The sequence below is a fragment of the Rhinatrema bivittatum genome, chromosome 1, assembly GCF_901001135.1.
Source record: "Rhinatrema bivittatum chromosome 1, aRhiBiv1.1, whole genome shotgun sequence".
Taxonomy (NCBI): Eukaryota; Metazoa; Chordata; class Amphibia; order Gymnophiona; family Rhinatrematidae; genus Rhinatrema; species Rhinatrema bivittatum.
This window is the reverse complement of record NC_042615.1, coordinates 653,007,831-653,035,520: the sequence shown is the minus strand read 5'-3', so window position 1 is coordinate 653,035,520 and position 27,690 is coordinate 653,007,831. Positions and strand designations below refer to the sequence as shown.

General features: G+C 43.1%; 1 protein-coding gene across 4 annotated transcripts in view; it reads right to left on the bottom strand.

The window, feature by feature from the left end:
* MCTP1 (multiple C2 and transmembrane domain containing 1) overlaps positions 1–27,690 on the bottom strand; it is a 1,134,628-nt gene that overhangs the window by 425,614 nt on the left and 681,324 nt on the right. For all 4 annotated transcript variants that reach the window (XM_029573135.1, XM_029573151.1, XM_029573144.1 and 1 more), the window contains exons 6-7: positions 18,191–18,361; positions 8,601–8,731 (exon numbers count right to left, since the gene is read on the bottom strand). In XM_029573135.1, coding sequence (XP_029428995.1) covers positions 8,601–8,731; positions 18,191–18,361 — 302 coding nt within the window. The remainder of the gene's footprint in view (positions 1–8,600; positions 8,732–18,190; positions 18,362–27,690) is intronic.

Below are 27,690 nucleotides of genomic sequence, written 5' to 3'. Positions count from 1 at the left end.
CATTTAGATAGATAACTCACAAGGTATCCATTTGGATAATTCTGAATATTTCCCTTGCTTATCCAGCTAAACGTTAGCCAGATTAAGTCTTTATCTGGCTAAGATTCAGCCAAATAAGAAAGGGGCATGTTAGGGTGGGGCTGAGTTAGCCAAATAACTTATCCAGCTAACTCCAATATTTAGGGTTAGTTGAATAAGTTTTTTGTCTAGCTCTAGACGTGCCTGAGAGCAGGTCTAAAGTTCCCAGATAACTTTAGACTTAACCGGTTTTATTCAAAAGAACACAGCCGGTTAAGTGACGAAATATAAAGCATAAGGCTCTATTGCAAGCCACCTCGCCCCTGCCCGTTTATTCCAAATGATCAGCCCTGTGGGGCTGAGCCTGCAACCTTCCCCCCAAACCTCCTCCTTCTCCATTAAATTAAAAAAACAGTGCTGATCTCCCCAGGCCTCCAACCCTCACACCCTACCCGCCTGCTGGCAGATCAATCAATTTCTTGAAAAAAAATTAACTTCAGGGCACCCCCATCCTCCCTGCCTTCCCACCCTCCTATATCCTTCTGAATTACTGTTCTTCAGCCCGGATCACGGTAGCAGCCTACCGAGACCCATACCCGACGCTTCTGCAGTTGCTGTGGGAATCACACTAGAAGCATACACTTCCAGCATAGCTCTTTTAGCATTGCTAACATTCAAAAATAGGTTTAAAGTTATCCGGCTATGGTTAGCTGGATAACTTTCTTCAGGGATATTCAGCAGGACATTAATCCAGCTGAATATACCTGATAACTTATCCGTTTTCTGTTTCTTTGAACACTGTCATGTTAGGGCACCTCATTTCTGTGTTTCAGCCTACAGCCTGCTGTACAATGGAATGGACTGGAGTAAACAGTTCATCTTTAAAATAACATATATTTCATACTTAACAAATAAATGTGCAAGTTCAAGCTACCACACTTTTAAAACTAAATTTGGGACCAGACAAGTGATTCAGAGGAAAGTGCTGCACACTACTGTGCAGAGGGCCTTGGGTTTGATCCCAAGCTAGGCTCTGTAGATAGCCGGATATCTAGTGGGCGGGGAATGGGCAGACTGGGGTGGAGCTACTGATCTGATTAACTTAGCCAGATAACTGCTGATATTCAGACTTAAACCGGTTAAGTTAACCAGATAAGTTAGACCTGCCATAGAGCAGGTCTAACCTGGCCAGATATACCTTATCCGGCTTAGTGGTGATTTCTACAGAGATATTCAGCAGCATAGCCGATCTGCTGAGTATCTCTTGTAAGTTAGCCGGATACATCTTATCCGGCTAACTTACCTAAACAGATTGCTTTAAAATATTGAGGACCAAGGGCTCAGTTCATCCATTTAGAGGCTAGAAAAGAAGATGTGACAAATAGCTATTTTCAGGAGGACTAGATAATAGAGATATTTGTATTCAAAACTGAAACAAAGGCTGCACAGTAGGCATAATAGTTTCAGGCTGGCATGGTACCTACTATGTTCCTCTGTCTTGTGTGTGTCATTTGGGTCAACTTTTCCCAAATACATGATCCTCCCTCTGACCCTCTCTAGTGTGTGTGTGTATGCTCACTGATATGCTTTTTCTCTGCCCCTGCTTGTCTTGTCTTTCTTTGTTACATTGTATGACTTCTCTCTTCTCTGCATCCTGGCTTCACAGTGTAACTTTCATCAAAACATCACATAAGGACATAAAAAAAACGGCGTCATGATGTGGTGCTGAAGAGATGTGGTGCTGAAGAGATGTGGTGCTGAAGTTTGGTGCTGAAGAGATTCAGCACCACATCATGACGCCGTTATGCAACGGCTACCAAATCGATTTGGTAGCCGTTGCATAACGGCGTCATGATGTGGTGCTGAAGTTTGAAGAGAAGTGGAATGGAATCGCGATTATATGAAGAACTTTGAATTATGTAGGCTTCAGATTGTGGAAAATTAGAAATTGAGGCTGGTTCAGCCACGTTCACGGAGGAGTCTGGAGACAGTACGATGTCCTTCGTGGAGAATATTTTGTGAAAACAATGGTTACTGTCGTGGTTTGTGGAAGATGAGTTTTGTTTGTAGTGCGGGTGCCGTTGAGCAAAAGAAGAGTTTACACACTGGAGAATTGAATCCCTATGAAGAAGGAAAGAGTCAGTTCATTTTGTGAATTAAATTCAACCCCTGAGGAAGCTTAAGTGCGAAACAGGATCCTGTCGGGGATCATAAATATGAGATTGCTAATAATTATATAGGGTTCATTGTTCCTGTTGTCTTTTGTTCATTAGGTATTTGGGAAAATGTGCAATGTGGGTATTTTAATTGTTTGATTGTGGTGAGTGAATGAAGTGTGTTTTATGGGATTGGTGGTATTTATGATAAGAAAATTTTGGGATTTGTTATGGGTACCCTCACTATGTTAACAAATAATATTTGAAAATGAAAAAATATGTCTTATATTTCTATGTAATATTTTATAATATGTGATGTATATGCAATACATTTATTATAGTTGATGTAAAATTTGTAAGAATATTTACTGAGCATATTTTGCTTTTTTTATGTCCTTATGTGATGTTTTGATGTTTATTAAGTTAAGGACTGTATTTACCCTTGTTGCTGTTACCGTATTTGGTTCACAGTGTAACTGTCACCTTGGCTTTTAGGCCTGAGGAAGCAAGAGCTACTGAGAAAGGGGCCTGGCACTGGGGTCTGTCTTAACTTGCTTAACTAAGCTATCGCTTGCTAAGGAGATATTACGTCATGCTTTGAAGTCTATTATTATTTTCTGCTTAGGAGTTTTGCTTAATTGAGTGTGCTTTGAAGTCTATTATTTCTGTTTGAGAGTGTGACCGAACTGTTTTGTGTCTTGTAACCTTCCCCACCCAAGCCACTCTCCAAGCCTGTAGAAAGAGGGAACAAAATTAACTTTTTTTTTTTTTTAATATTAAAAGATTATATTTTGCTACAAGTTCCTTTTTGTGTGCATTACTGAAAATGTTTGGTCATGTGTGCATGTGAATAATGGGTCTGAGCAATGGAGGGTGAGAGCATGTGCACTGTATATCAGGTAGTCTAGGTCTGTGGGAGGAAAAGGATGATGTGTGAATGCTGGCAGTGAGGTATGCGTCATTAGGGAGCATATTATGCTTGCCAGGTAGGTACTGTCAAGGCCACTTTTCAACGGACAGGAAGCACAATGTACTGTGCCCTTCATAGCACTGGCTCTTGAAAAGCTGCAATGGGACTTGTTTACAGCTCTTTCCTATGACTTTTTTTTTCTGCTTGCATTCCAAAAGAAAAATGGCGTTATGCGCCTTCTCCCATCATTTTCCATAGGAAAAGAAAAATACAAAGTTAAAAATTTTCCTTCCCTGGTTACCACAGAAGAAAATGTGCTAATGATAATGCTGAAGCATGCGTGTTCACTTTAACATGATTCTTTCGAGTGCATGGACACTCTGCATACCATTAATTTTCTATATATACATGTTATATACATAATTGGAATGCATGACAAAAAAAAAAAAGAGTGACAAAATTGGTGCTGATGATTTTAGCATGCTGTTTAGTATATAGGCCCCCCAAAAAACACAGCTCATTCACCCTCACTCCACAGATCATATCATGTAGACCTTTAAACATTTCTCTGGCTCTGCTTCATACTACTTACTCTTTTTGAAGTATTACAACAATGGCCATATTAATGTTGAGTAAAATAACTTCAAGGATCTTTACATGTGCTATCCTTTAACACATGCGTTACTGTTATATAGGAAAAGAAAAATAACTGCTGAGTTATACTTTTATTTATTGAAAATTATTTATATCCTGCACGGTCTCAAGAATCGTGACCTACGATAACTCCCATATCTTTTTTTACAGTACTACTACCTAGCCAGCTATTCTCCATTTCATACTTATGCATTTGATTTTTACATTCTAAACGTAGAACCTTGCATTTGTCCTTGATGTATATCATTCTATTTATTTCTGACCTTTTCTCCAAAATGTCAAGATCATTTTGAATTCTAATCCTGCCCTCCAAGGTGTTTGCAACTCCTCTCAACTTGGTACCGTTCGCAAATTTTATAAGTGAACTTGCTATTCCATCATCTAAATCATTAATAAAGAGACTGAATAGTACCTAACCCAGGGCCAACCCTGATGGAACTCCACTTGATATATCCTCCCAAGCTGACACAGCCATAACTACTCTGATTCTGTTTTTCAGCCACGTACATGCACTCACCTAACAACAGTACAGTTTAAATCATGTTTATTAATAAATCATGTGAAACAGCATCAAAAGCCTTACTAAAATCTAAGAGGCAAATATTCAGTAAGCCACTTAATAGGCAAGTTACCCAGCTAAAGTTAGCCAGATAACTTGCTTTGGATATGGGATAAGTGTTTCACTGAATATGCCTTGTTAAAGTTATTCGGCTACTTGTAGCCGAATAACTTTAAATCTAACGGGACAAATTTTAAATAAGTCCAGAATTTATTCGGCCTTTTGTTGCCTGATAACCTGCCACTTCAAAAGATATTCGGTTAAGTGGTGATCCTATTAAAAAAAACAAAACAAAACAAAAAAACTACAGGCCTCGGTGGCCCAATTCCCACCCACCCACCACCACCATTAATCACTGATCCCACTGCTGCCAGAGCCCCCTCCCCCGCCCCCACAAACTCCTCCGACATGTAAAGAATTGCCTCTCCCCATTCCCCCCTCCCTCCCCAGAGAAGACAAAAATACAGGCTCCTCAGCCCCCCTGCCCACCCACAATACTTAGACCTTCTTTCCCCAATCTCTCCCCCCTCCACACACACACACACACACACACACACACAGCACCTTATTTGCTGCCTGTTTCAATCACAGGCCCAGGGTCACTGAATAATGCGATCACGGGCACTTCCAGCATTAGCTGTGGGCAGCCGCACTGGAAGTGTAAGTTATTGATAATTGCTAAGGCAAATCAACATTCACCAGGGAAAATGGCTTTGAAAATTGTCCTCCCCAAGTATATTGCATGTATATATATATATATATATATAACCCTCTATCCCACTCATATTCATGAAGTTAGCGTGGGGCACATTTAAAACTAATCAGAGAAAGTTCTTTTTTACTCAACGCACAATTAAACTCTGGAATTTGTTGCCAGAGGATGTGGTTAGTGCAGTTAGTATAGCTGTGTTTAAAAATGGATTGGATAAGTTCTTGGAGGAGAAGTCCATTACCTGCTATTAAGTTCACTTAGAGAATAGCCACTGCCATTAGCAATGGTAACATGGAATAGACTTAGTTTTTGGGTACTTGCCAGGTTCTTATGGCATGGATTGGCCACTGTTGGAAACAGGATGCTGGGCTTGATGGACCCTTGGTCTGACCCAGTATGGCATTTTCTTATGTTCTTCTTATGTTCTTATTCACACACCCTCTCAGAGGCTCCATCTCTCTCACACAAAAACTCTCCCTCACACTGGCTCCCTCTCTCTGTTGCACCCCCCTTACACAGGCTCCCTCTCATGCACACACAAACACATCCTCATATAGGCTCTCCTCTCTGTTGCACACACATACAAATCATCACACAGGCTCCCTCTGTACATCTCTTACACACATATCCTCTCACACAGGCTCCCTCTGAACCGCTCTGTCTCACAACCATACACAAACAACCTTACACAGGTTCCCTCTCTCTTTCTCTTGTACACACACACACAAAGCACTCACCCTCTCATGGGCTTCCTCTCTCTCTTGTACACACACATACACCCCCTTCACACAGCCTCCCTCTTGCTCCTGCACATATATACATCCCCCTGACACAGGCTTCCTCTCTCTCTGGCACACAGCATCACACAGGCTACCTCTCTCTCACACACGCATACATGCAGCCATTTGCTCACATGCTTCTGCTCTCACTCACCACACACACACCCACCCCTTCACACAAGCTCCCTCTCTCACACACAAATATGTACACTCCCTCACACACACACATACACATGTGCACCCATGCACAATCCCTCCCTCACACACACCTTCACTCACACATACAAGATCCCAATCTGTCACTCACATACACATTCCCTCACAATCTCTCTTCTCATATCTGTCTCTCACACTCACACTCACACACACAGGCACCCCTCACACTTACACTTTCTCTCTGTCACACAATCTCACAAGCTCAGCTTTCTTGCCTCTCATGCTGGTCATTTTCTGCTGCCAGGCCTGCTGATCTTCGCCACTAGCGGGATGAGCTCTGCTTGTGGCCTGCTGCCTCCCTTGTCTTCAGCCATGAGTGGAATGGCTCTGCTCACGGCCCACTGGGGCCTCCCTCATCTTCAGCTGCGAGTGGGATGGGCTTTGCTTGCAGCCCGCCAGGCCTCCCTTGGCATCAGCTGTAAGTGGTTTGGGCTCTGCTCGCAGCCTACTGGGGCCTCCCTTGTCTTCAGCCATGAGCGGGATGGACTCCACTCACGGCTCACCAGAGCCTCCTTTGTCTTCAGTCGTGAGCATGCTAGGCTCTGCTCACGGCCCACTGGACATCTTCAAATTCTACACGAAAAAATAAAATTCTGCACAGGAGGGAAATTCTATGCAACTTCTGCACTCCACAGTAGCGGAGAATTCCCCCGAGGAGTAATTTGTAAGCCAGGACATTATAATGTTGTGTTTAGCCTTCTGAATAAAGCCATGCAGGAGCCTTACAATCTTATGGCTTGCATTAGCAGAGGCTCAAAACCTGACAGGTATCTATATCCATCTGTAAAATCAGAGTCCTGCAGTGTATTTGCAATAGGATAGTATGATGTCATCTATAAAATGGTAAAATTGCTGCGTGCTTATTCTATCAACAAGATCATTGAAAATGTATAAAATAACATTAGTGCAGACACCCTTTTCAACACCATTCTCACCTTATTTCAATTGCGCTATGTGTCATTAACAATGAACTGCTGGTATCATCTTTAGCTACTTCCTAACCCACTAAGAATTGGATCTTGCTAAATCTTTGCCTATATAATTTGAGAATCAGTCTTTCATGGGGATATCATAGGAAAAGCTTTAGCAAAATCCAGATGAACTGCATCAGTCATTTCCCATATCATATTTGCTGCTAACGTTCTCAAAACAAGTTAATAAGATTGTTCTGGCAGGACTTGTTCCATTATACTTGCTACTGGTAATCATTTCCTTTCCCTGAGTTTGTACAACTAGCTCCTCTATTATAATCGTTCCCAGTGTTTTCCTTGGAACTGACATCCTAACTAGTCTATAGTAGCCTTCTTCCGATTTAGGTCACTTTTTGAATATCAGGACTATATATGCCCTTCTCTAGTCCTGGGGAACTTCCCCCACTTCCCTATTTCAGGAATCAATCTTGTGTTTTTAAATGTTGTGCTGCCTTTTTCTCATTATATTACACTCAGTTGTGAATACATTTCACTAAGTTCCTGTAGCACCTGTGAATGAATCACGACAAATCCTGGCGCCTTATTTACTTTTTTTAACATTATCCAGTTTTTTTCTTTTATTTGCTCCAAGGTAAGCTACATTATACCTGTTTGAGCCAAGAGCTCTTTCTAAAGTGGCCTTTCCTAAGTAAATACGGAAGTCAAAAAGTCATTTTTCCTATCCCTTCTTATGCTTCCTTCCTATCCTCAACAAAAGTGTTTCCTACTCCAGCCATCCGCAAAGGGTCCTATACCATCTTTCACTATTCATTTGTTATTGACTTAAAGAACCTTTTCTGGCGATAGACTGATGTCTTTAACAGCATTTCTTATAATGCTATTTTTAGTTTTTCTGGTTACCATCTTATACCCCTCTTTAGTTCTGTAAGGCTTCCCCCTCCTTTGTCAAATATGTTTTCCTTAAAAACTTGATATAGCCACATGAGATTTATCATTTGGTTCTCACTTTGCAACTTTGTAAAATCTCTTTGAATACTCGCCATTTCCTTTCCGTGGCTTTTCCAATGACTTCTGCATTGCAGTATACTTTTGCCAGCAGTTGGTACATAAGCTTGAAACTGGCCCTTTGTAAATTATATTTGGCAGGCTTGTAGTACATTAATTCTGTGTGATCTGGGTGACTCATAGAGATTTATATCACTTCCTGAACCCTGGGAAGGGTTCCACAGAATCAGTGTCTTGAGAATAACTCTGTGAATTAGCAAGTTCCATCGTCCACCAAAACCTATGCACACTGTTCTAAGAAAGCATGAATTTTCTTATCTCATGTAACAGGGTAAAAAAAATCAAAGAGGCAGTTAATTTTTAAGGTACTCTATGTTCTAATATTGGCACTTCTCCCAAAAATCCTGCACCATGAATATTTGCTGTTTAGAAATTCCTAATTCATATTCTGGTAAAATCTGCCACCTACTGGATAAGCAGAATTCTTTTTTCTACTTCATAGCCCAGCATCAGACATTCTGCATAAATGCATGCAAACGTTTTTGTAAAATCTCCAAGCTACAAGGAAAATTGGGTATGTAATAGATTTAAAAGCACAGCATTAATTTTAATTAGTCCTTCCCCTCCCACGAGGACTCTTAGCATATGATTACACAAACCTGCCAATAAAATCATCCCTCTTGCCAGCATCTTTGTCCCATACAGTAATATCAATAATTCCACCTTGCTCTTCATAGAGATGAAAGTCGAACTGCTCCCTCCATTGAGGATTCAATGTTTTTGGCACAGTCTGAAAGAAGAGTTAACAAAAGTCATTAACGCTCAGAGTGGTTCACTCTGTTTATCTTCGAGATTGAACCAACAAAGTGAAATTTCAAATATTTTCTTGCACATCCTCTTCAAACAGTTACCAAGGCTTCTGGCACGCTTAAAGGAAAAAGACCACCGTATTTGTTGATCAGTTCAACGAAATGGTTTTCATGCCTGGGAATATTATCTTCCAGAGACCCAGTGAACAAATAAATGATGATGATGATGACTATTTCTGCTGAAATGCTGTTCTGATGAATCTAAGACAGGAGGTCAGAATTAAATAGAACTAAAATCCCCAAAGCACAGTCTTCCAAGTTCAGCACAGCAGCTCTCCCTAACTCTCTCCCGCTCCAGAGTTGAACACGGAGACCAGAAGTACCTACAGTCCCTGAGGCCCACCCAAATGTCACATGAATGTCACTATCACAGTTTCTACAAAATACATCATACACATGCATATCAAAAATACATGTTTTCCGATCTTTTTTTTTTTTTTAAGCCTTCCCTCTTGGAAATTAAACCAAGTTCCTCCAATGAACTTATCCTCTTACAAATTACAGAAAATTCTCATTCCAGTCAAAAGCAAAACAACAACAAAACATTTGAAGATGCTAAAAATTCAACAATAGAGGAAGCAGAGCGAGTGACAGAACTCATTCTCTTCTGCAATGTATTCCTTTTCTGTTTATAGTAATATGACTTTTAAATTGTGGAAAAACTCTCATGCGCACAATTCAAGTCAATTTATATGACCAGTCAAACTGACGTGCCCACCTGAGTGGGTTCTGAGCAAAGCTCACCTGTAGGAGCATTCTCTGCTCCAGCCAGAGGCATTCATATTGTTGTGAAACAGTAGAGTAGTGATGCCCGCATATGCTGTCCTATTTGAGAAATAGGATAGGTTTCTTTCTGTTTTGCTGACAAAGCAATATGGATTCATGCAGCAGGGAGCCCTGTTCAGGTAAACAAGCTCGGGACCTCCTCTATTTAATGTACTAAAAAAATGAATTCTTCCTCTTTTCTGCTGCAGAGATCTCCAACCTATGGCCAACATCTGGCCCACTATGCCATGCAGAATGAATTGCGTTTGTATAAGGTGGGAAGGGTGGGGAGCATGAAATGTTGGGTGGGAGCTTCAATCCAATTGGAGCCCAGAGGCACCAGCAGCAAGTAGGGCCAGATCAGAGACCTAGAGGAGGCAGTGACTGACTGGGTTCAGTTGAACAATAATCAAAAAGAGGAATATGTAAAAGAAAGTTCAGCTTGTTCTATTTACTCAAACCAGAATATTTTCTCATTCACTTTACCGCCATTTTTATTCCAAAGCTTTGTCAGAAGAAAGATGTGTGCAAATTTTACAGTTCCTTACTGTTTTGCCAAGGGGCTGCGTCGGGAGGAACCAACGAGAAATATTCCTTCAAGTATTTAACAGGCAGGCTGTAAAAGTGGCAATATTCTCACGGAGAGAAGTGTTTTGCTGCCAGACATGCTGCATAAAGCTTTCCGGTTCTTTTACAGGGGTTGAACTAATTTCACAAGTATCTGCGACAATTACAACATCAAAGTGGCTGCTTCCCCACGGTACTGCAGCTCAGAACGTTGTCACAGTCTCTTTCAGTTTGAATTGCGTGGCAGATATATAAATTTGCCAAGTTCCTTCACAATATTGCCGCTTTTACAGCCTGCCTGTTAAATACTTGAAGGAATCTTTCTCGTTGGTTCCTCCCATACGTGACGAAGGACTGTAAAATTTGCAAACACCTTTCTTCTGACAAAGCTTTTGAATAAAAACGGCGGTAATGTGAATGAGAAAAGACTCTGGTTTGAGTAAATAGAACAAGCTGAACTTTCTTTTACAGATTCCTCTTTTTGATTATTGTATTGTACGTGTAATCTTTATCTAATCCACCTCCAGTATATGCATATGGGTTCAATTGAAACCAGGCGAGAGCAGTGTTAGATGGAGCCAGGAGGAGGGTGGGCTTGATCAGGACTTGGAGGAAGCAGCAGATGACTGGTCTCAAATAAGGCCCAGAAGCAGCAGCTACAGCACAAGACAAGACCAGGAAACACTTTGGGGGAGGGGGGGGGTAGCAGCTACAGCACTAGGTGAGACCAGGAAGCATTGGTGGGGGGGGGGGGGGGGGGGTAGGGTAATCAAACAGGGCAATTGTCTGGATCCCCTATACCTGATGGGTTCCTGTGGACTGTTGGTTGCAGCTGAGAGAAGCAGGGTCTGGTTCCAGGCCTGGCCACTGTTGGAAGTCTTCAGGAAAAAATCAGTGTCGAGACTGTGAGCTGGTATTTGCTCAAGGCCCTGTGATAGTCTTGTCCCTCAGGGAGCCTTGGTAATAGGGGTTTGGGGCCATTACCAGGCCTTTGAGGGCATGCTGGCTCACAAACGCTACATACCACCTGAAGAACAGTCAAATTAGGTGAGCTGAAGTGAGTGAAAGGCTGGGGATTGGAAGAGGGGTAGGAGGCACAGGACCCAAGCAGGGGCCATGGGGGGCAGCATGGAAATCGGAGGGAAAGGATCTAAGATGATGGGAGAGGGCCCACGTTTTTACCCTTGATTTTTGTAACTTCATGTAAACAATGCACTTTTGTTAGGAATGCACAATTTAGACGTCCATGCGTCCGATGCAATAAACCTTTGAGTGCCAGAAATGCACATTTTTCTCTAGTGCACCCTTTCTGTACACCGCTTCGATTTCTTTCTCATTAGAATATTGCATTGGGTGCACAGGGGATGTGGATGCACACACATTAGGAAAACAGGCTCTCAATATGAATGCCTGTTTTGGTGTGCGTCTTATTGCATCACCTTGAGAATTTGATAAAAATTATTTAGTGACAAAAGCATTAAGGAGAAATGATTATACTATTGGCAATGGAAGTGACTAGCCTATATTGTTTTTTTCTACAGAACACGTTGACCACTGAGATATGAAAGTCCTATTTCAAGCATGAGTATAAGAGAAACGAAGAGGACATTTTTTTCACTTTTATATGCATCACCACTTGGAATTTCCCTTTAGTGGATTTCAAAGATATCTTGCCATCATGCCATCATCTCAATATATATATAAACATATATAAACAACAGCAAACACTAGTTAACTGAACCACATCAAATGATTAGCTAATTGCTCCAAATGCCTATTCAAATAAAAATATTTTCAGAGCCTTCTTAAAGGAATGAGTGTAATCCTTTCAGGAAGGGCATTCCACAAAGAGGAACTGGAAACTGAAAAAGCCCTTTCATGGGTCTCCACCAAACAAATCATACGTGGAGAGGGCACGTCAAGAAATCCACATTGTGCAGATATTAACTGATGAGTGTGTTTATATATTCGTAATATGGCATTAACCCAGGTGGATGTTCCATTAACAACTTATGAATAAGCATAATGATTTTGTATTTCACAAGCCAAAGTACTGGCAGCCAATGTAAGGCAATGAGAACTGGAGTTATGTATTCTCGCATATGAGTAACAGTTAAAATGCATGCGGCAGTATTTTGTACTATTTGCAGAGCACAAAGAGAATTTGCGGGAAGTCCGACCGAAACAGTGTTGTAATAATCCAACCCAGAGAAAATTAAAGCCTGAAGCACAGTCCAAAATTCAACTGCATCCAAGAAAGATGTCAACCTTCAAAGCATGCACAATTTATAAAAAGAAGTTTGCATCAAAGTCTTAATATGTGAATGCATTGATAAACTCCTATCTAAGATGACATCTAGGTTATGAACTATGTGTGTAAATGAAATTGATTGTCCTTCAAACATAAACATAGATGGAACATCTATGTTTATGTTTGAAGGACAATCAATTTCTTAATGGCTTAAAATGAGCTTACTTTTAGAAACATTAAGAGAGAATTTGTTGTAGAATAGCCAAACGTTTAATTGTGGATAAACAATTTGACACCAAGGTGAGAGGTGATGACCATGACGATTGCAGAGGTACAAAAAACTGTATGTCATCAGTTTTAGTTTATACCCAACCCTGACAATAATTTACTCAATGGAACAATATAAATGTTAAATATGGTGACAGATAGGGATGAACCCTGTGGTACGCCTGATGAGATTTTGTGCCAGGAGGATGTTTTGAATAATTCAAATTTATTGCACCTGACCAGATAAATAAGATCTAAACAAATACAATACTCTGCCAGAAACACCACTATCTCTAAGGCGGGATATAATAATTCAGTGATTCAAACTGTTTAAGGCCCCTGTAATATACAAGAAGACATAACCAGTTCCCAGATCAAAAAAGCAAGGTTAGCAAAATATCAGTACTATATTGTTTCCAAAAACCATACTACTGCTTATCCAATTCTGAATGATCTTCAAGAAATTCATTCAGTTGTGTTAATACTATTGCTTCCACAACTTTGCAAGAAATGATAGGGACGAAATGGGATGAAAATTGCACAATTCTGAAGAATCAAGAGAAAGTTTTTTCAAAATTCATCTGACAAAGGCCCACTTCAGAGCAGCAGGCATCAGCCCTTCCAATAATGATACATTCACCAGCTTAGTAATACATTCTCTGATATCGTCTCGCAGAGTAACAATTCAAAGAACATGGGTTTAATGGGCAGGAAGTGCTATTAATTTTCCCTGTAATCTCAAAATGGCGCCATCCACCCTGGAGGAAGGTGTCGTAGTAATGTCATTGAGGCACATCCTCCGAGTGGAGGCCATCATTTGTAGTCATAGATCAAGCAAAGAAGAAGAAGTCAGAAGGCTTCCTCCTAGGTCTGGGCCTTAGGCTGGATCCCAGCATTGGGTCTAAGCCTAGACCCAGACCATGATGTCCAGCCTAGGCCCTAGGCCTGAACTTTGGTGACCCAGACTTGGCTTTGGCTAGGCCCCAGCATCAGAACGTGGCATTGGCCTTGGTGACCAGGACCCAGTCTTGGGACGGGCCCCGATCTTGAGCCTAAGCCTTCCTAGCCCTGGGCCCCAGTGACCAAACCCAGCCTTGGCTGGGACTAGTTGTTGGACCCGGGTTTCAGCAATCAGGACCCAGTCTCAGCTGAGCACCGGTGTCATACCCAGGCCTAGGTGGTCGGAACCCAACCTTGGACCTAAGCCTAGCCGTTTCAATTTTATAGTGAAGTCAATAGGACTTTCCCCCATTGACTGCAATGTAAATGAAAAACAAATGGAACAAAAAAAAAAAGAAATTTTTTTTTGTTCCTAAAGTAATGAAACTAATTGAGGCATCCATGAAACACAGCAATGAACCAAAACAAATTTTTTAAGGCTGCACATCACTAGTGATTTCACATTTGCTCACAACTAAGTATTTTCAAAACAATATATACACATACCTTATAAAATATTTGCCTCTGTACATAATTCAGGTTATTACATATACAAGTTATGGGGTAGATTTTAAGACATGCGCACACGCTACCTGGTGTGCGCACATGGACATGCGATTTTATAACATGCGCATGCAGATGCGCGCATGTTATACAATCAGGGGTCAGCACGCAGAAGGGGGTGCACAACTGTGCACCTTGCGTGCGCCGAGCCCGTGCCGAGCCGCGCTGCCTTCCCCTGTTCCCTCCCAGGCCGCTCCGAAATCGGAGGGAACTTCCCTACAACCCCACCTTCCCTTCCCCTACCTCCCCCACCCTTTCCTCCCTACCTTTTTCTTGTTTTCAAACAAGGCCTCTGGCCCCACCCCTGCCCCGCCCCAGACCACCCTGTCCCGCCCACGCCCCGCCCCTTTTTGCAAGCCCCGGGACTTACATGCGACCCGGGGCTTTATGCACATCGCCGGGCCTTTTGAAAATAGGTCCGGCACGCGTAAATTCTCTGGATTAATGTGCATAGGGCTTTTAAAATCCGGCCCTATATGTTTTTACGCACTTAAAATATATCAGCATATGTGTATAAAATAGGTAAAGAAAGTATGTGTTTCTTACATTGGAATATTTGCGCATACTGAAACATATGTGCATTCATTTGGAGCAGAACTACATGGCATTTTATAAACTGTGTAGCTCCCACTGTACAGTTAATAAAATATTAGTATTAATCTCTGTGCATCCATTTCAATCTATAAATGCTGTACTATGGATACTTTTGAAAGCTAGCCTGTATGCATGTGTGAGATTCTTTGACCAGATGTGTACATGAGCAATATTTTCAAGATGTATGTAAGTAGTACTTTAATTTAGTGGGGAAGAATTTAATTAAAGGGATTTAAAAAAACTTAATACATTTTTTAAATAAGTGGAAGCTAGCATAAAGAAGACACATCATTCCAGTTGGAAGGTGAATGATATGGTATGACTGTGGATGCTTTGATGCTTGTATTTTGCATGTGTTTGATACGTTTCTTCAAAACTAGGTTTATATCCTGATTTGAAATGTTCTATGTGACCCTTTTCCTAAAACATTTTGGGATCCCTGTTCAACTGGTTAGAAAGTGTGGGCAGGCAGTCTTCTTCATATGTGAAAGTTTGAGCTAAAAGTACAAAATGTGGAAAGTGTTCTGTGGAGGAGAGCGAGGAAAGTAAAGCTGCTGCTGCTACTGTGATAACCCCAGCCAGTTTAAAGGGAGTAGCACTAAAGCAATGTCTGGAAGGAGACATCTCTCCAGCTCTTCTGGCTGGCAAGGGGATGCCAGCTGGGATATGAAAAATGTGGATAAAAAGAATTTTAAAAAAAGGCCAAATTTACCCCTAGATTCATCAAAATGTGTTACTAATGGATTGATAACACTTGTGTTGAGACAGAGTCAGACTATCTACTAGAGATGTGAATCGGAACCAGAATCAGATCCAGAATCGGATCCGATTTCAGTTCCGATTCACATCTCTACTATCTACAAGGCCCTTATATTAGTGAAGTATTTATATCTCTATAGGAGGACCATCTAATAGGTCGAGGTGAGGTGTTGGTGGTGGCTTAGGGTTTAGGGGCCAGTTTTACATGCAGAGTGAGATGTATGAACAGCATAATACACCTTGGAGAAGATTTGACATCATTTGGAGTGAGGAAAGTCTCACAAAGATGAAATTTTATACTATGTGAGGATGAGATAAATCTTCACCAGGGTGTACTGTGTTGTTCGTATGTCTCACTCTATATGCGAAACTGGCCCCTAAACCTTAAACCACCACCAACACCTCACTTCGACCTATTAGATGGCCCTCCTATAGAGATATAAATAGTTGCACACTGTGAGGTCCTCCCCAGAGGCTCTCTCTCTCTCTCTCTCTACTCCACTCCTCACCTTCTCCCCTCTCAAGCCCAGAAACGACCATAATGCAATTCTAAAAATTTATCGCAAATTGCATTATGGCCATTTCGAGCATATCGCACAGCCTATCGCCAGGAAAAAAGGTGTAGTTATTTCTGGCGTTAAAACCATATGATAGCATGCATTATGCTATCGCACAGTGCGATATTGCCCCTCATTTTACTAAATCCCACCCAAACTCCTCCCTAATCCCACCCATCCAAAAAATTTGCATTCGCGCCGTACGTTATTGTTCTTAACGCATTTTGATGAATGACCCTATTAGTTCTCTCCTGTTTTGCCACTATATTTTATCTGATCATTATCAAGCCTACATGCACACTGTCTGTTATGCCACAAATGTGCAGGCATGAGAAATGGCAGTAAAGTGACAGCCTGCTATAAATTTATTTCTATTCTTGTCCCCTCAGGGGTCATCGCTGTTGATCTTAGCAGCAGCTCAGGATTTAGCATGGCTATACACTCATCCTCCTTCTGCTGTATACAATTCTTACTGTGTACCTGCTATGCTGTTATAGTCCTGTAACTGAAAGCTTGATTACTTTGTTTTTGTTTGATGTGTGCAGGGGTTTCTACCTGGTGGATGAATGTGCCAGTTATTTCACTAACAACTCACAACTGCATTTCTCAAAACTGGATTGCCTTTTAGCGGTGTCTTACTATAAAAGTAAATGTTGTTCCTGCAGAGCGTACAGCCCTATTGTTTGTTTTTGATTTATACCCACCTTTCTGCTAATTTATCCTCAAGGGGTGAAACATCAAAGGAAAAGAAACATTCACAATAAACTAGAGAATAAAATACAGCAATCTAATAAAATCACAATGTGAATAAAATATCAAGTAAATATGGAGGAGTCGAGAAGTAGCCTAGTGCTTAGAGCAACAGGTTGAGAAGCAAAGAAGATAGGGGGTCAAATCTGGCTTATGCTTCTTGTGACCTTGGGAAAGTCACTTAACCCTCCATTGTCTCAGGTACAAATTTAGGGGTTCATTCACTAAGCTGTGGTATTTTTACCTGAGAGAAAAGTACCCGGCATCAGTAGCATGGGATCTATTTAATGTTTGGGTACTTACCAGGTTCTTGTGCCCTGAACTGGCCACTGTTGGAAATAAGATGCTGGGCTTGATGGACCCTCGATCTGACCCAGTATGGCAACTTCTTATGTTCTTATGCTCTTACCATGGAAATCACAAAGCCCCGGAAATGGGCCCTGCTGCTTTGCAATTCTCATGGAATTGAACCTCGAGGTTAAGTACTGCAGGGAAGGTAAATGTCTCCATAGATCGTGCAAAAGTGGCTACAGGACTTTGGGTTGCCATCTCTTAAAGGTGCCTATGGCCCCAAATCACCTTCCCCCAAAGTTGCAAAAAACCCCAGAGGTCTCCTTAGACCCTGTCCCATCCCCTCTGCTGCCCCTGGAGGTTGTCCATTGTAGAAATTTAAACCATTAAATGTTTATATTGATGCTAGGCCTCCCCACACTCCCCATTCATTACAAAATCTGGCCCCCAATACCTAATCCCGCTACCCTCTAAACCCCTCCCAACTCTTAATGCTAACCCTGGTGCTGTAGTGGGGGCCTGGCAGCAGCCATTTTTCAAAATGGCTGCTGCCCAGTCTGTGCCCCTCCTCGGGAGGCCCCGACCCATTGGCAGAGGGTGGGGAGAATAGAGAGATCCGGGGAGGATCCTTGGACCTGAGGAAGCAGCATGAGTGGTAAGAGGGGCCAGGGAGAACCCTTTTTTTTAAATGTAATGTTTATTTTGGTTCAGCAAATGAACCAAATCAAATTAAACATTATATAAAGCGAAAAATAAATAACCCCCAGGAAACAGAAAAATGAACCAAAACAAAATTTTTGTGAATGCACTTCCCTAGAAAACAGTTTGTGCAGATGAAAATCGCCTGTGCACATGCTAGTCTTTCTCCCTGACCTAAGCAAGCCCACAGGAAAGCTTCTTTTTAATGTGGCTAAATGTGTGCATGCTGTGGAACCAGCACACACTTTTAGCTGTATCTGAGGAGGGCAATTTTCAATCAGGGCCATTTTACTGGGGGTAAATACCTTCAAAAATAGCCCTCATTGTGAACACGTGAAAAATATTTTTATAAGCCAAAAGAAAGAGAAAGAAGTTACCTTACTCTTACACTTCTGATGGCCGAGTCTGAACTTCACGTAAGGGTCACTCAGTCCATTGGCATCCATGGCTTTGAGATCCCGTCCCTCTATCAGAGTGATGCCAACGATCCCTTTCCACAGCTGAGATTTTCTATGCACGTCTGACAGGCGCAAACTCTGGGTCGGAAGCTTCAAAAGAAGGAGAAACTGGTCTTAATCAAAATATACATAAAAAGCCCAGCATGTATTAGACATTTAGCACAAGTTTGAAATTTGCCAAGCCACTGTCAGGGCTTCAGATTTTGGACAAGCTATAGCTAATAAACTGGTCTAATGGTCTTAAATTGTATCTTTTGGCTCAGGAATAAAATGAACTGGATAAAGATTATTATGATACACTCATTTGATCATAATAAAAGGGAACACATTTGGATCTACAATAAATTTATTCCTCACAGGGTCTAGCAAATGTAGAAAGTCAAAGAGTAACATAGATGCAACCACCTTTGGGGCAGAAGTTGAGGCTGAGCTTATTTAATTTTACGGAACAGGGCACCACAGTGGGGAAATGATAAAACTTGAAAATGTATTACAGCAAAAGATGCTCACATTTGGTCCTAAAATACAAGCTTCAAACAATATTTTTGTGAATTTAAAGCTCATGAAAGATGCCAAGTTGACAGCACTGGAAACTGAAGTTATCCGTTTATCCATAGTACAGGTAGAGCACGGGCGGTGAAATTGCAAATTCCTCCTCGCTGCCCTGTCAATATGCTTTGAACTTGCTCTGGAATGGCTACCGCAATCTCTATGACTATGCAATCTCTGGCCTCTCTCATCCGAGACTGCCAACAATGGTGCCAAGGTGTGGTGATGGTTTTAGAGGCTGATTCACTAAAGGCCTCTAACAGCATCCATGATATAGTAAATAACATGCTATTCACTAAAAGGTGAATTTTAAAAGCCCGGTGCATGCCAAAATCAGAAGATATGTGCATAAGCTGGGTTGGTGCACGTTGAGCAGATTTTAAAAGCCGCCTGCCTACGTGCGTACTTGCCGCTACGAACACAAATGAAAAGTTCCAAAAAAGGTGCGGGTGAGGGCGTGGTCTGGGCATGAGCGTTCCTTGGTTTCACCTTGAAATTAGCACTTAAATACTTATATGCACAGGCGCACACCTGGTTCCTTTGCCACGTAACTTTACTTTTGCTATGGATGAAGTGCAAGTTGTAAAACAAAAAGATTCTAGGCAGTTTGGGAGAATTTTAAAGGTCAGGGCTAACAGGGGAGAAGGGAGGCTATTAAATTAGGGGATTTAGAAGTCCTACCCCTTACCTGGGTGAACTGGGAACGAGCTGGGAAAACTGGTAATGCCGTTGGCACGCATGTCTATTAAAATCCCCCCACTTACAAGGTAGAAGCGGCATTTGCACGCATAGGTGCGCATCCACTTAAAACTGCACGCACATGGGCACACGGTCAGGCTATTTTATAACTTGCACGCCTATATGCACATATGTTATAAAATGGCCACATCCCTGGGCGCGGGCCGACAAACGCGCACAAATGTGCGCCTAAGGCCGGTTTAAAAGTTACCATCTTCTAAGCTTTAATGTATATACCTACTAACATTTTATCTCAGGAACATAATGAGACACAAATAAAGGCATAATGTGCTTGCACAAATAATTACTCTATTCACTAAACTACGTGCTAATTAGTAAGCACCTACTGTGGCCAAAAAATGTATCACCCACTCTGGACCATACGCTAGGCACCAATTTGACATGCTATAAAAGCAAGCTGCTGGCTGGAGGCTGGCTGTTGGGGAAAACTGAAATGCTTTGGCTCCTGCAGCAAGCAAGGATAACAGAAAGAAACACAAGGAAGGGGTAAGAGCAGAAGATAGGAAAAAAGAGCAGAGGAGAGGGAAGGAGAGAGAGAAGAGATTGAGAAGAAGTGGCAGTAGAGGAGAGCAAGAAGACATACATGTTCCTGGATTTTCAGGCCCAGGACCACCCCTGCTGGGCCTTCCTGAGGTTGAAGGAATCTGCAGGTACCACCTGAACTCAGAGGCCATTTATGGCCTTATATGAAGAATTAAAGAATACACTTGATTGTCATACAGCCAGGATTCATTTGATATTTGGGTTTGCTAGGCTCCTGAGACTGTTACTTTTTCTTGCATCTGGATTTTTATGAAAAACTGTGACTGACCTGGACAGACTAAGGCAGTCCACTTTTTCCCCAGTTTCTTATTTTTATTCTATTTGTATATGTATCCTGCTTTTTTTTTTCTAGAATAAGACTCAAAGCGACTTACAACATAGTAAAATATAAAATACAATATAGCTTAAAACAGAATAAAAGTATTGCAATTAATTCAGTATATCCCACAAATAATATCCTCTCCTAACTTATACCAATCCCTTTTCTCACAGAGGGGCCAGAAGAAATAAAACAAGCCATGTAAAGATGAGCTAGGAATTATATCACACTTCCTTATCAGAGGCCAAAATGGCAGGTCCTAAAAAGGGATTTCCATGCCATGATGGGCATCATGCCATGATGGGCTATCAGCTGCACATGCCACACTGCCACCATCACATGAAAAGAACGGGATCGTCTGTCCCAGAAAGTACTATCATTACCTGAATGTGCAGGTGCTCTGTGACATGCACATGAATATTCTCAGTAAGCCTGTCAGGTATCCAGAGTCCTGCCATAATCCCTTTAGCCTGCATCATTCAATAGATGCATTCTAATAGAAAAAAAACCCTCAGGATCAAAAACCACCCCATCCTTTCAAATAGACAACATCTGCATACAACTTAAAGACAACATAAAAGACCTTGATATTTGGATCGACAGTGAACTAAACTACAAAAAGCACATCACAACAAAAACAAAAGAAGGTTTCCATACACTCCAAATACTTAAACATCTAAAACCGATGCTTCACCCACCAAGAATTCAGAACCGTCTTACAATCTCTTATTTCACCAGCCTTGACTATTGCAACTCACTATTGATAGGTCTACCTAAAGTGGCCTTAAAACCACTTTAATTACTACAGAACGCCGCAGCTAGAGTCCTATCTGGCAAAAAGAAATCAGACCACATCACCCCGTACTCAACAGTCTACACTGGCTACCGGTAGAAAAAAGAATTGGAATTCAAAATACTAACAATGCAATATACAAAGCAGATAACATGGCCCTTGACAATGTCATACATATACACAGATTGAAACGTACGACCAGAACAGCAAGTAAATTACAACTAGAAATACCATCACTCCCATTAGCCAAGCTATCCACCACAAGAAACAGAGCCATATCCATCGCTGGTCCGAAATTATGGAACTCACTACCAGAACACTTGAGCTCACAAAGCAACATTAAATCATTCAAGGATGGTATTGGTTAATATCAAATAACATATCTAATACATAACCTGTTTTGGGTATGCAATGCCACTCCGAAGACTATGACACAGAACGCTGTTAAGCTAGATTATTTGAAAAAACGTATTGATCTTTACCCAGACTTCTTCACCCCATTTACATGGTTTGATCACAGATACACCCTGTTATAAATGTTGCTGTTGATTGTAATAAGTAGTTTTTCTGGTTCAGTTACTGTTAAATGTAATAGATAGTTGTACATGTAAACCAGAGTGAAGGCAGCTAGCTATACCTCGGTATAAAAAAACTCTTAAATAAAAAATAAATAAATAAATAAATAAATAAAATACTCCTTCAACAACTCAAGGAGAACATTCATTCTTTACTCCAATCTGAAGCCATACATGCTGCCTCTCATAACATGCCTAGGGTACTTATATAGTACATCTGTCAGTCCCTAAAGCATACCAAGGGGAACCTCTCTAAGTAGCTCTGAGAAGGACACTTACCCATCACTGGCATCCATTAAGCATGACCAGGTGGATAAGTATAACTGCAACACCTACAATGCACACTAGTCACACTGTCTAATGCTCACCTCTAGAACTTGACTTTTAACCATTTACCATCCACAATAAGACACTGCCTCCTACCCCATGACTTTGTAATTGCCTGAGGAATCTGTGATGGGGGGACTTTGTCAAATGCCTTCTGAAAATCCAAATCAATACAGCAACCCACTAGGGTGTGCATTCGGTCCCTACGTATTGGCAATCCGCAGCAGAAGTGGCCATATTCGTTGTATTCGTGGGGAAGCGAAACGTATCATGATTCCCCACGAATACACAAATCTTTGCCGAATTATTCGGCCGGCTAAAGAAACCAATTTAAACAAACCCTCCACCCTCCTGACCCCCCAAGACTTACCAAAACTCCCTGGTGGTCCAGCGGGGGTTCCGGGAGTCATCCCCTGCACTCACACCCTCGGCTGACATTTCAAAATGGCGCCGATAGCCTTTTGACCTACTATGTCACAGGGGCTATCGGTGCCATTGGTCAGCCTCTGTCACATGGCTATCGGTGCATCTTGTGCTCTTACCATGTGACAGGGGCTGACCAATGGCACCGGTAGCCTCTGTGACATAGTATGGGCAAAGGCTATCGGCGCCATTTTGATTACTGGCAGCCGACGGTCCGAGTGCAGGAGGTCGCTCCCGGACCCCTGCTGGACCACCAGGGACTTTTGGCAAGTCTTGGGGGACCCTCCTGACCCCCCCCAAGACTTGCCAAAAGTCCAGCGGGGATCCGGGAGCGACCTCCTGCACTCCGGCCGTCGGACGCCAGTACTCAAAATGTAGTGAGGGCAAAGGCGATAGGCTGCCAGTATTCAAAATGGCGCCGATCGCCGACGGTCGATCCCTGTGACGTAGCAATGGCAAAGGCGATCGGCGCCATTTTGAGTACTGGCATCCAACGGCCTGAGTGCAGGAGGTCGCTCCCGAACCCCCGCTGGACTTTTGGCAAGTCTTGTGGGGGTCAGGAGGGTCCCCTAAGACTTGCAAAAAGTCCCTGTTGGTCCAGCGGGGGTCCGGGCACAACCTCCTGCACTCGGACCGTCGGCTGCCAGTAATCAAAATGGCGCCGATAGCCTTTGCCCATACTATGTCACAGGGGCTACCGTTGCCATTGGTTAGCCCCTGTCACATGGTAGGAGCACAAGAAGGCGCCGATGGCCATGTGACAGGGGCTGACCAATGGCACCGGTAGCCCCTGTGATATAGTAGGTCAAAGGCTATCGGCGCCATTTTGAAATGGCAGCCGAGGGTGTGAGTGCAGGGGATGGCTCCCGGACTCCCCACTGGATCACCATGGAGTTTTGGTAAGTCTTGGGGGGGGGGGTAAGGAGGGTGGGGGGTTGTAGTTAATTTATTTTAGCGGAGGGAACGAATAGAAATCGACGGATTAACGTATTGGGACACCATACGACCGAATGCAACGTATCTGCCCCCTGATGAATCCGAATTCTGAATGCAATGTATGGCGTCCCTCTGCACATCCCTACAACCCACTCACCTTTATCTACATGTTTGTTTACTCCTTCAAAAAAATGTAAAAATAAGACAAGACTTCCCTTTGCTAAAACCATGTTGACTCTTCCTCATTAAGCCATTATCTAGCAATATGTCCAGTGATTTGTTTTTAAGAATATCTTCTATCATTTTGCTCAGCACCAATTTTAGGCTGACTGGGCTTTAGTTTCCTGGATCAGACTCGGAGCCTTTATAAAAAATAAGCATTACTTTGGACACTCTCCAGTCTTCAGGTATTGTGGCTGTTTTAAAATGATAGGTTATAGCGGCAGTTCTCAACCCGTGGGTCATCAAGCACGTGCAGGTGTGTTGCCACATTTCTCAGGCCCTCGCTGGCCCAGTTTCTCCCCCTGCTCGGACGAGGTGCGAACTCTTCCTCCGCCTGGGCTCGACATGCTGATAAGCCCAGGCAGAACGCAGCAAGAGAGCTGGAAGAAGCACTCGGTCAGTGGCACTAACAGTACGGTCTCTCCTTCCCACACTTGTAGCTCAGAAAAGGAAGGGGAGTTGCAGCAGCGGCCGCTTGTGCAGGAAGAAAAGGCCACGCTAAGTCACAAGTGCATGCAGCATTGGCCCGAAGGAGAAGAAGCAGCACGGCCCCTGGAGCGAAAAGAAGAGCAATGCCGGCCCCCGCAGCTGATGGGATTCCTTTTTTTTGAGGCCTAGAGGGTTGGAAGAGGAGGAGGATGTGCTGCCACCACCAGTTGTTCTTCCAATGGGGGGGGGGGGGGGGGGAGAGAGAGAGAGAGAAAGAGTGATTGAGCATTTGTGTTTGAGATCCCGTGTGTGTGTATGTGTATGAGAGAAAGAAGCATGTGTGTATGTGATTGACAGCCTGCATGTGAGAGAGAGCACATGTGTGTATGTGATTGAGAACCTTTGAAGACAAAGCATGTATGCCAGTGTGTGGTTGAGAGCCTATATGTGTGAGAGAGAGCATATGTATGTATGATTAAGAGCCCTTGTGGATAAGTGAGAGAGAGAATGTGTGTCTGTGTGTTATTGAGATCCTGTTTGGGTGAGAAAGAGTATGTGTGTGTATGTGATTGAGAGCCTTTAGGACTGATTTTCAAAAGCATTTATATGCTTAAATAAAGGTTATACATATGTAAATGCACTTTACCCATGTAAGTGGTCTTTTGAAAATTGCTACAATATATGCCATTGAATTGTCCATCGGATTTGCCCGCGTAAGTACACTTTACATGTTTAAGTGGCTTTTGAAAACTGTTACAATAGTATATTACAGTTACATGCATAACTCCTTTGAAAATTCACCTGTATATTTATAAGTTAGAGAAAGAGAGACAGCATGTCTGAAAGCCTGTGTGAAAAAGTGTGAAAAAGACAGAGAGCATGTGTGTAACTGTGTGATTGAGAGCCTGCATAAGAGAGAGAGAGAGAGCATGTACATATGTGTGTGATTGAGAGCCTGCGTGTGAGAGAGAGAGAGAGCTTGTGTGTAACTGAGGAAAGAAAGTTGCAAGCAAACTCTCCCCCCCCCCCCCCCCCCCGCCCCCGCCAACCTGCTAAGTCACAACATCTCAGGGGGCACCTGGAAATCAAAAGTTTCCAGGTATGGAAAGAAGATCATTTTTTTTCTCATTATTTTTAATTATTGGGTCTTTGTGTCTACTGTTTTGAAATATTTTATTTGTGTATGGAAATTTTTATATGAGTTTCATTATTGGATATTCCATTCATCAGCTATTTTGAAATAATCTGTTCTTTTTATTAGTTTGTTTTTACTGCTATTGATTTTATATTTCTTGATTTGTTTTATGAGAACTGGTGATGCTTCTCTTTTTCCTTTGTTGTATTGCATACAGAGTCTCTAGCTTGTTGTGATTTCCAGTTCAGTTTTTGTCTGCATGTTTCTATTTGTGCTTTAGGGTTTCTTTATTCTTTGTAAGGTGAGGGTCTGCACATGTAACTGAGGTGAGGTATTCTGCTGGCATGTAATTTCTGTGTAGGGATCTGTAACAGCATGGATTGTTCTGTTTTCCTAATAGGAAAAGTATTGGTGTTTTAAGACCTGCTGTAATATTTTCAGGGTTGCTTAACGTCGCAACCGCCGATGCTCAGGGCAATGCTCCGTTCGCTATCGCAATCAGTAATCAGAGATACAATACAGAACAATACGAGGCAAACGCTTTTTGGGGTAGATTTACAAACAGCGCGAATTGGCGTACTTTTGCTGGCGCATCAGGCACAAGCAAAAGTACGCGGGATTTTAGTAGATACGCGCGTAGCCGCGCGTATCCGCTAAAATCCTGGATCGGCGCGCGCAAGGCTATCGATTCTGTATAGCCGGCGCGCGCTGAGCCGCGCAGCCTACCCCCATTCCCTCCGAGGCCGCTCCGAAATCGGAGCGGCCTCGGAAGGAACTTTCTTTTGCCCTCCCCTCACCTTCCCCTCCCTTCCCCTACCTAACCCACCCGCCCGGCCCTGTCTAAACCCCCCCCTTAACTTTGTCGGGGGATTTACGCCTCCTGGAGGGAGACGTAAATCCCCGCGCGCAAGCGGGCCGCTAGCGCGCCGGGACGAGACCTGGGGGCGGGGTCAGGAGGGCGCGGCCACGCCCCCGGACCGCCCCGGGCCGTAACCACGCCCCCCGGGCCCGCCCCCCAAAACGCTGCCACCACGCCCCCCAAAAATGCCGCGCCGACCGGGCCCGCCCCCGACATGCCCCCGACACGCCCCCTCGCCAAACCCCGGGACTTACAGTGAGTCCCGGGTCTGCGCGCGCCGGTTAGGCCTATTGAACATAGGCGCATCGGCGCGCAGGGCCCCTCGCTCGCCTAAATCCGCCCGGATTTGGGCGGATTTAGGCGAGCAGGGCTCCTTAAAATCCGCCCCTTTATGTGGTAGTGTAATAAAGGCCGCAGCTTTATTATATAGTTAATAACCTTGAGATGCACGAGTCTCTCATCACATCATGTCAGTAGCAAACCAGCAATCCAGGGTGCCACCCGCCGTGTCTCCAAGCAAGGTGGCCCCTTCCACCAGCCCCCCCGCCGGGCTCATCCTAGTAAGGGGAGCCCCTCTCCATGCTACCAAATTCGACATGACTCGTGCACCCGCCACCAGCATGAAGGTAGTGCTACTTGCCTCATCCCGCCCCCCAAGCTGTGGCCTTCTCAACCTCAGGATAGTTCAATGGTTTCCTGCATGGAATTATTGAACAAATCAATGCCGATATCTTTTAGGTGTATCAAGCTGACCAGTATAAACCTTCACATACTTCCACCCATTCATGGCGTATGTGCAGCCCTTACAGCTTTATAGCCCAACGACCAACCTATTGGTTAACCTTTTTTTGCCCTCTTGTCCATAACCTGCTATCACACCATTTCAGTCGCAGTATAATCTCTGACCAAATCATGCAGGTATTAGGAAATGTGGCAACCAATTCGCTCAAATCTGTTTAATGTGTTAATCTTATTTTTTGCATGATATAGTTCCCAGGTTGTTGCCACTGAGGTGAATGACCATGGCATCTGGTTCAGCCAAAGTTCTTACTGTGTTGCAATCTCTGTAGCAGCTGATCCCAGGGCATTCCTCTATGACCCATCCATATTATTCTCACGTTTTTTGGTGCTAGACCCGAGTGATTCCCACAAGAGCGAAACTGCGCCCTCTTGGCTGCCCAGTGAACAAAGGGGTGTCCAATAACCCAGACAGACCTTTTCCGTTGTGGTGTCTCTGTAAAAAAGGGTTAGCAAATAAACAGGCCGATACAGTACAGTGCGCTCCAACGGAACGCCCGCTCTCCCGCAGACTTTACTGTATCGGCCCGATTGTTATGTGGTCACAGTACACTTGGCCTGATATAAGTGTAAACAGAATTCGACTTCCATCTCTCAATTTTTGGATTGTGGGAAATGTTTATCCCTGATTGCACGGAGGAGCTGGTGGCTGTGCCTATCCTGAAGGAAGTGGGTGCCCGAATTCCTTAGGGTTATGCCCTATTTGTGGATTGTCAATCTGAGAGCTGCCGCGAATGGATCTTGTTAGTGGG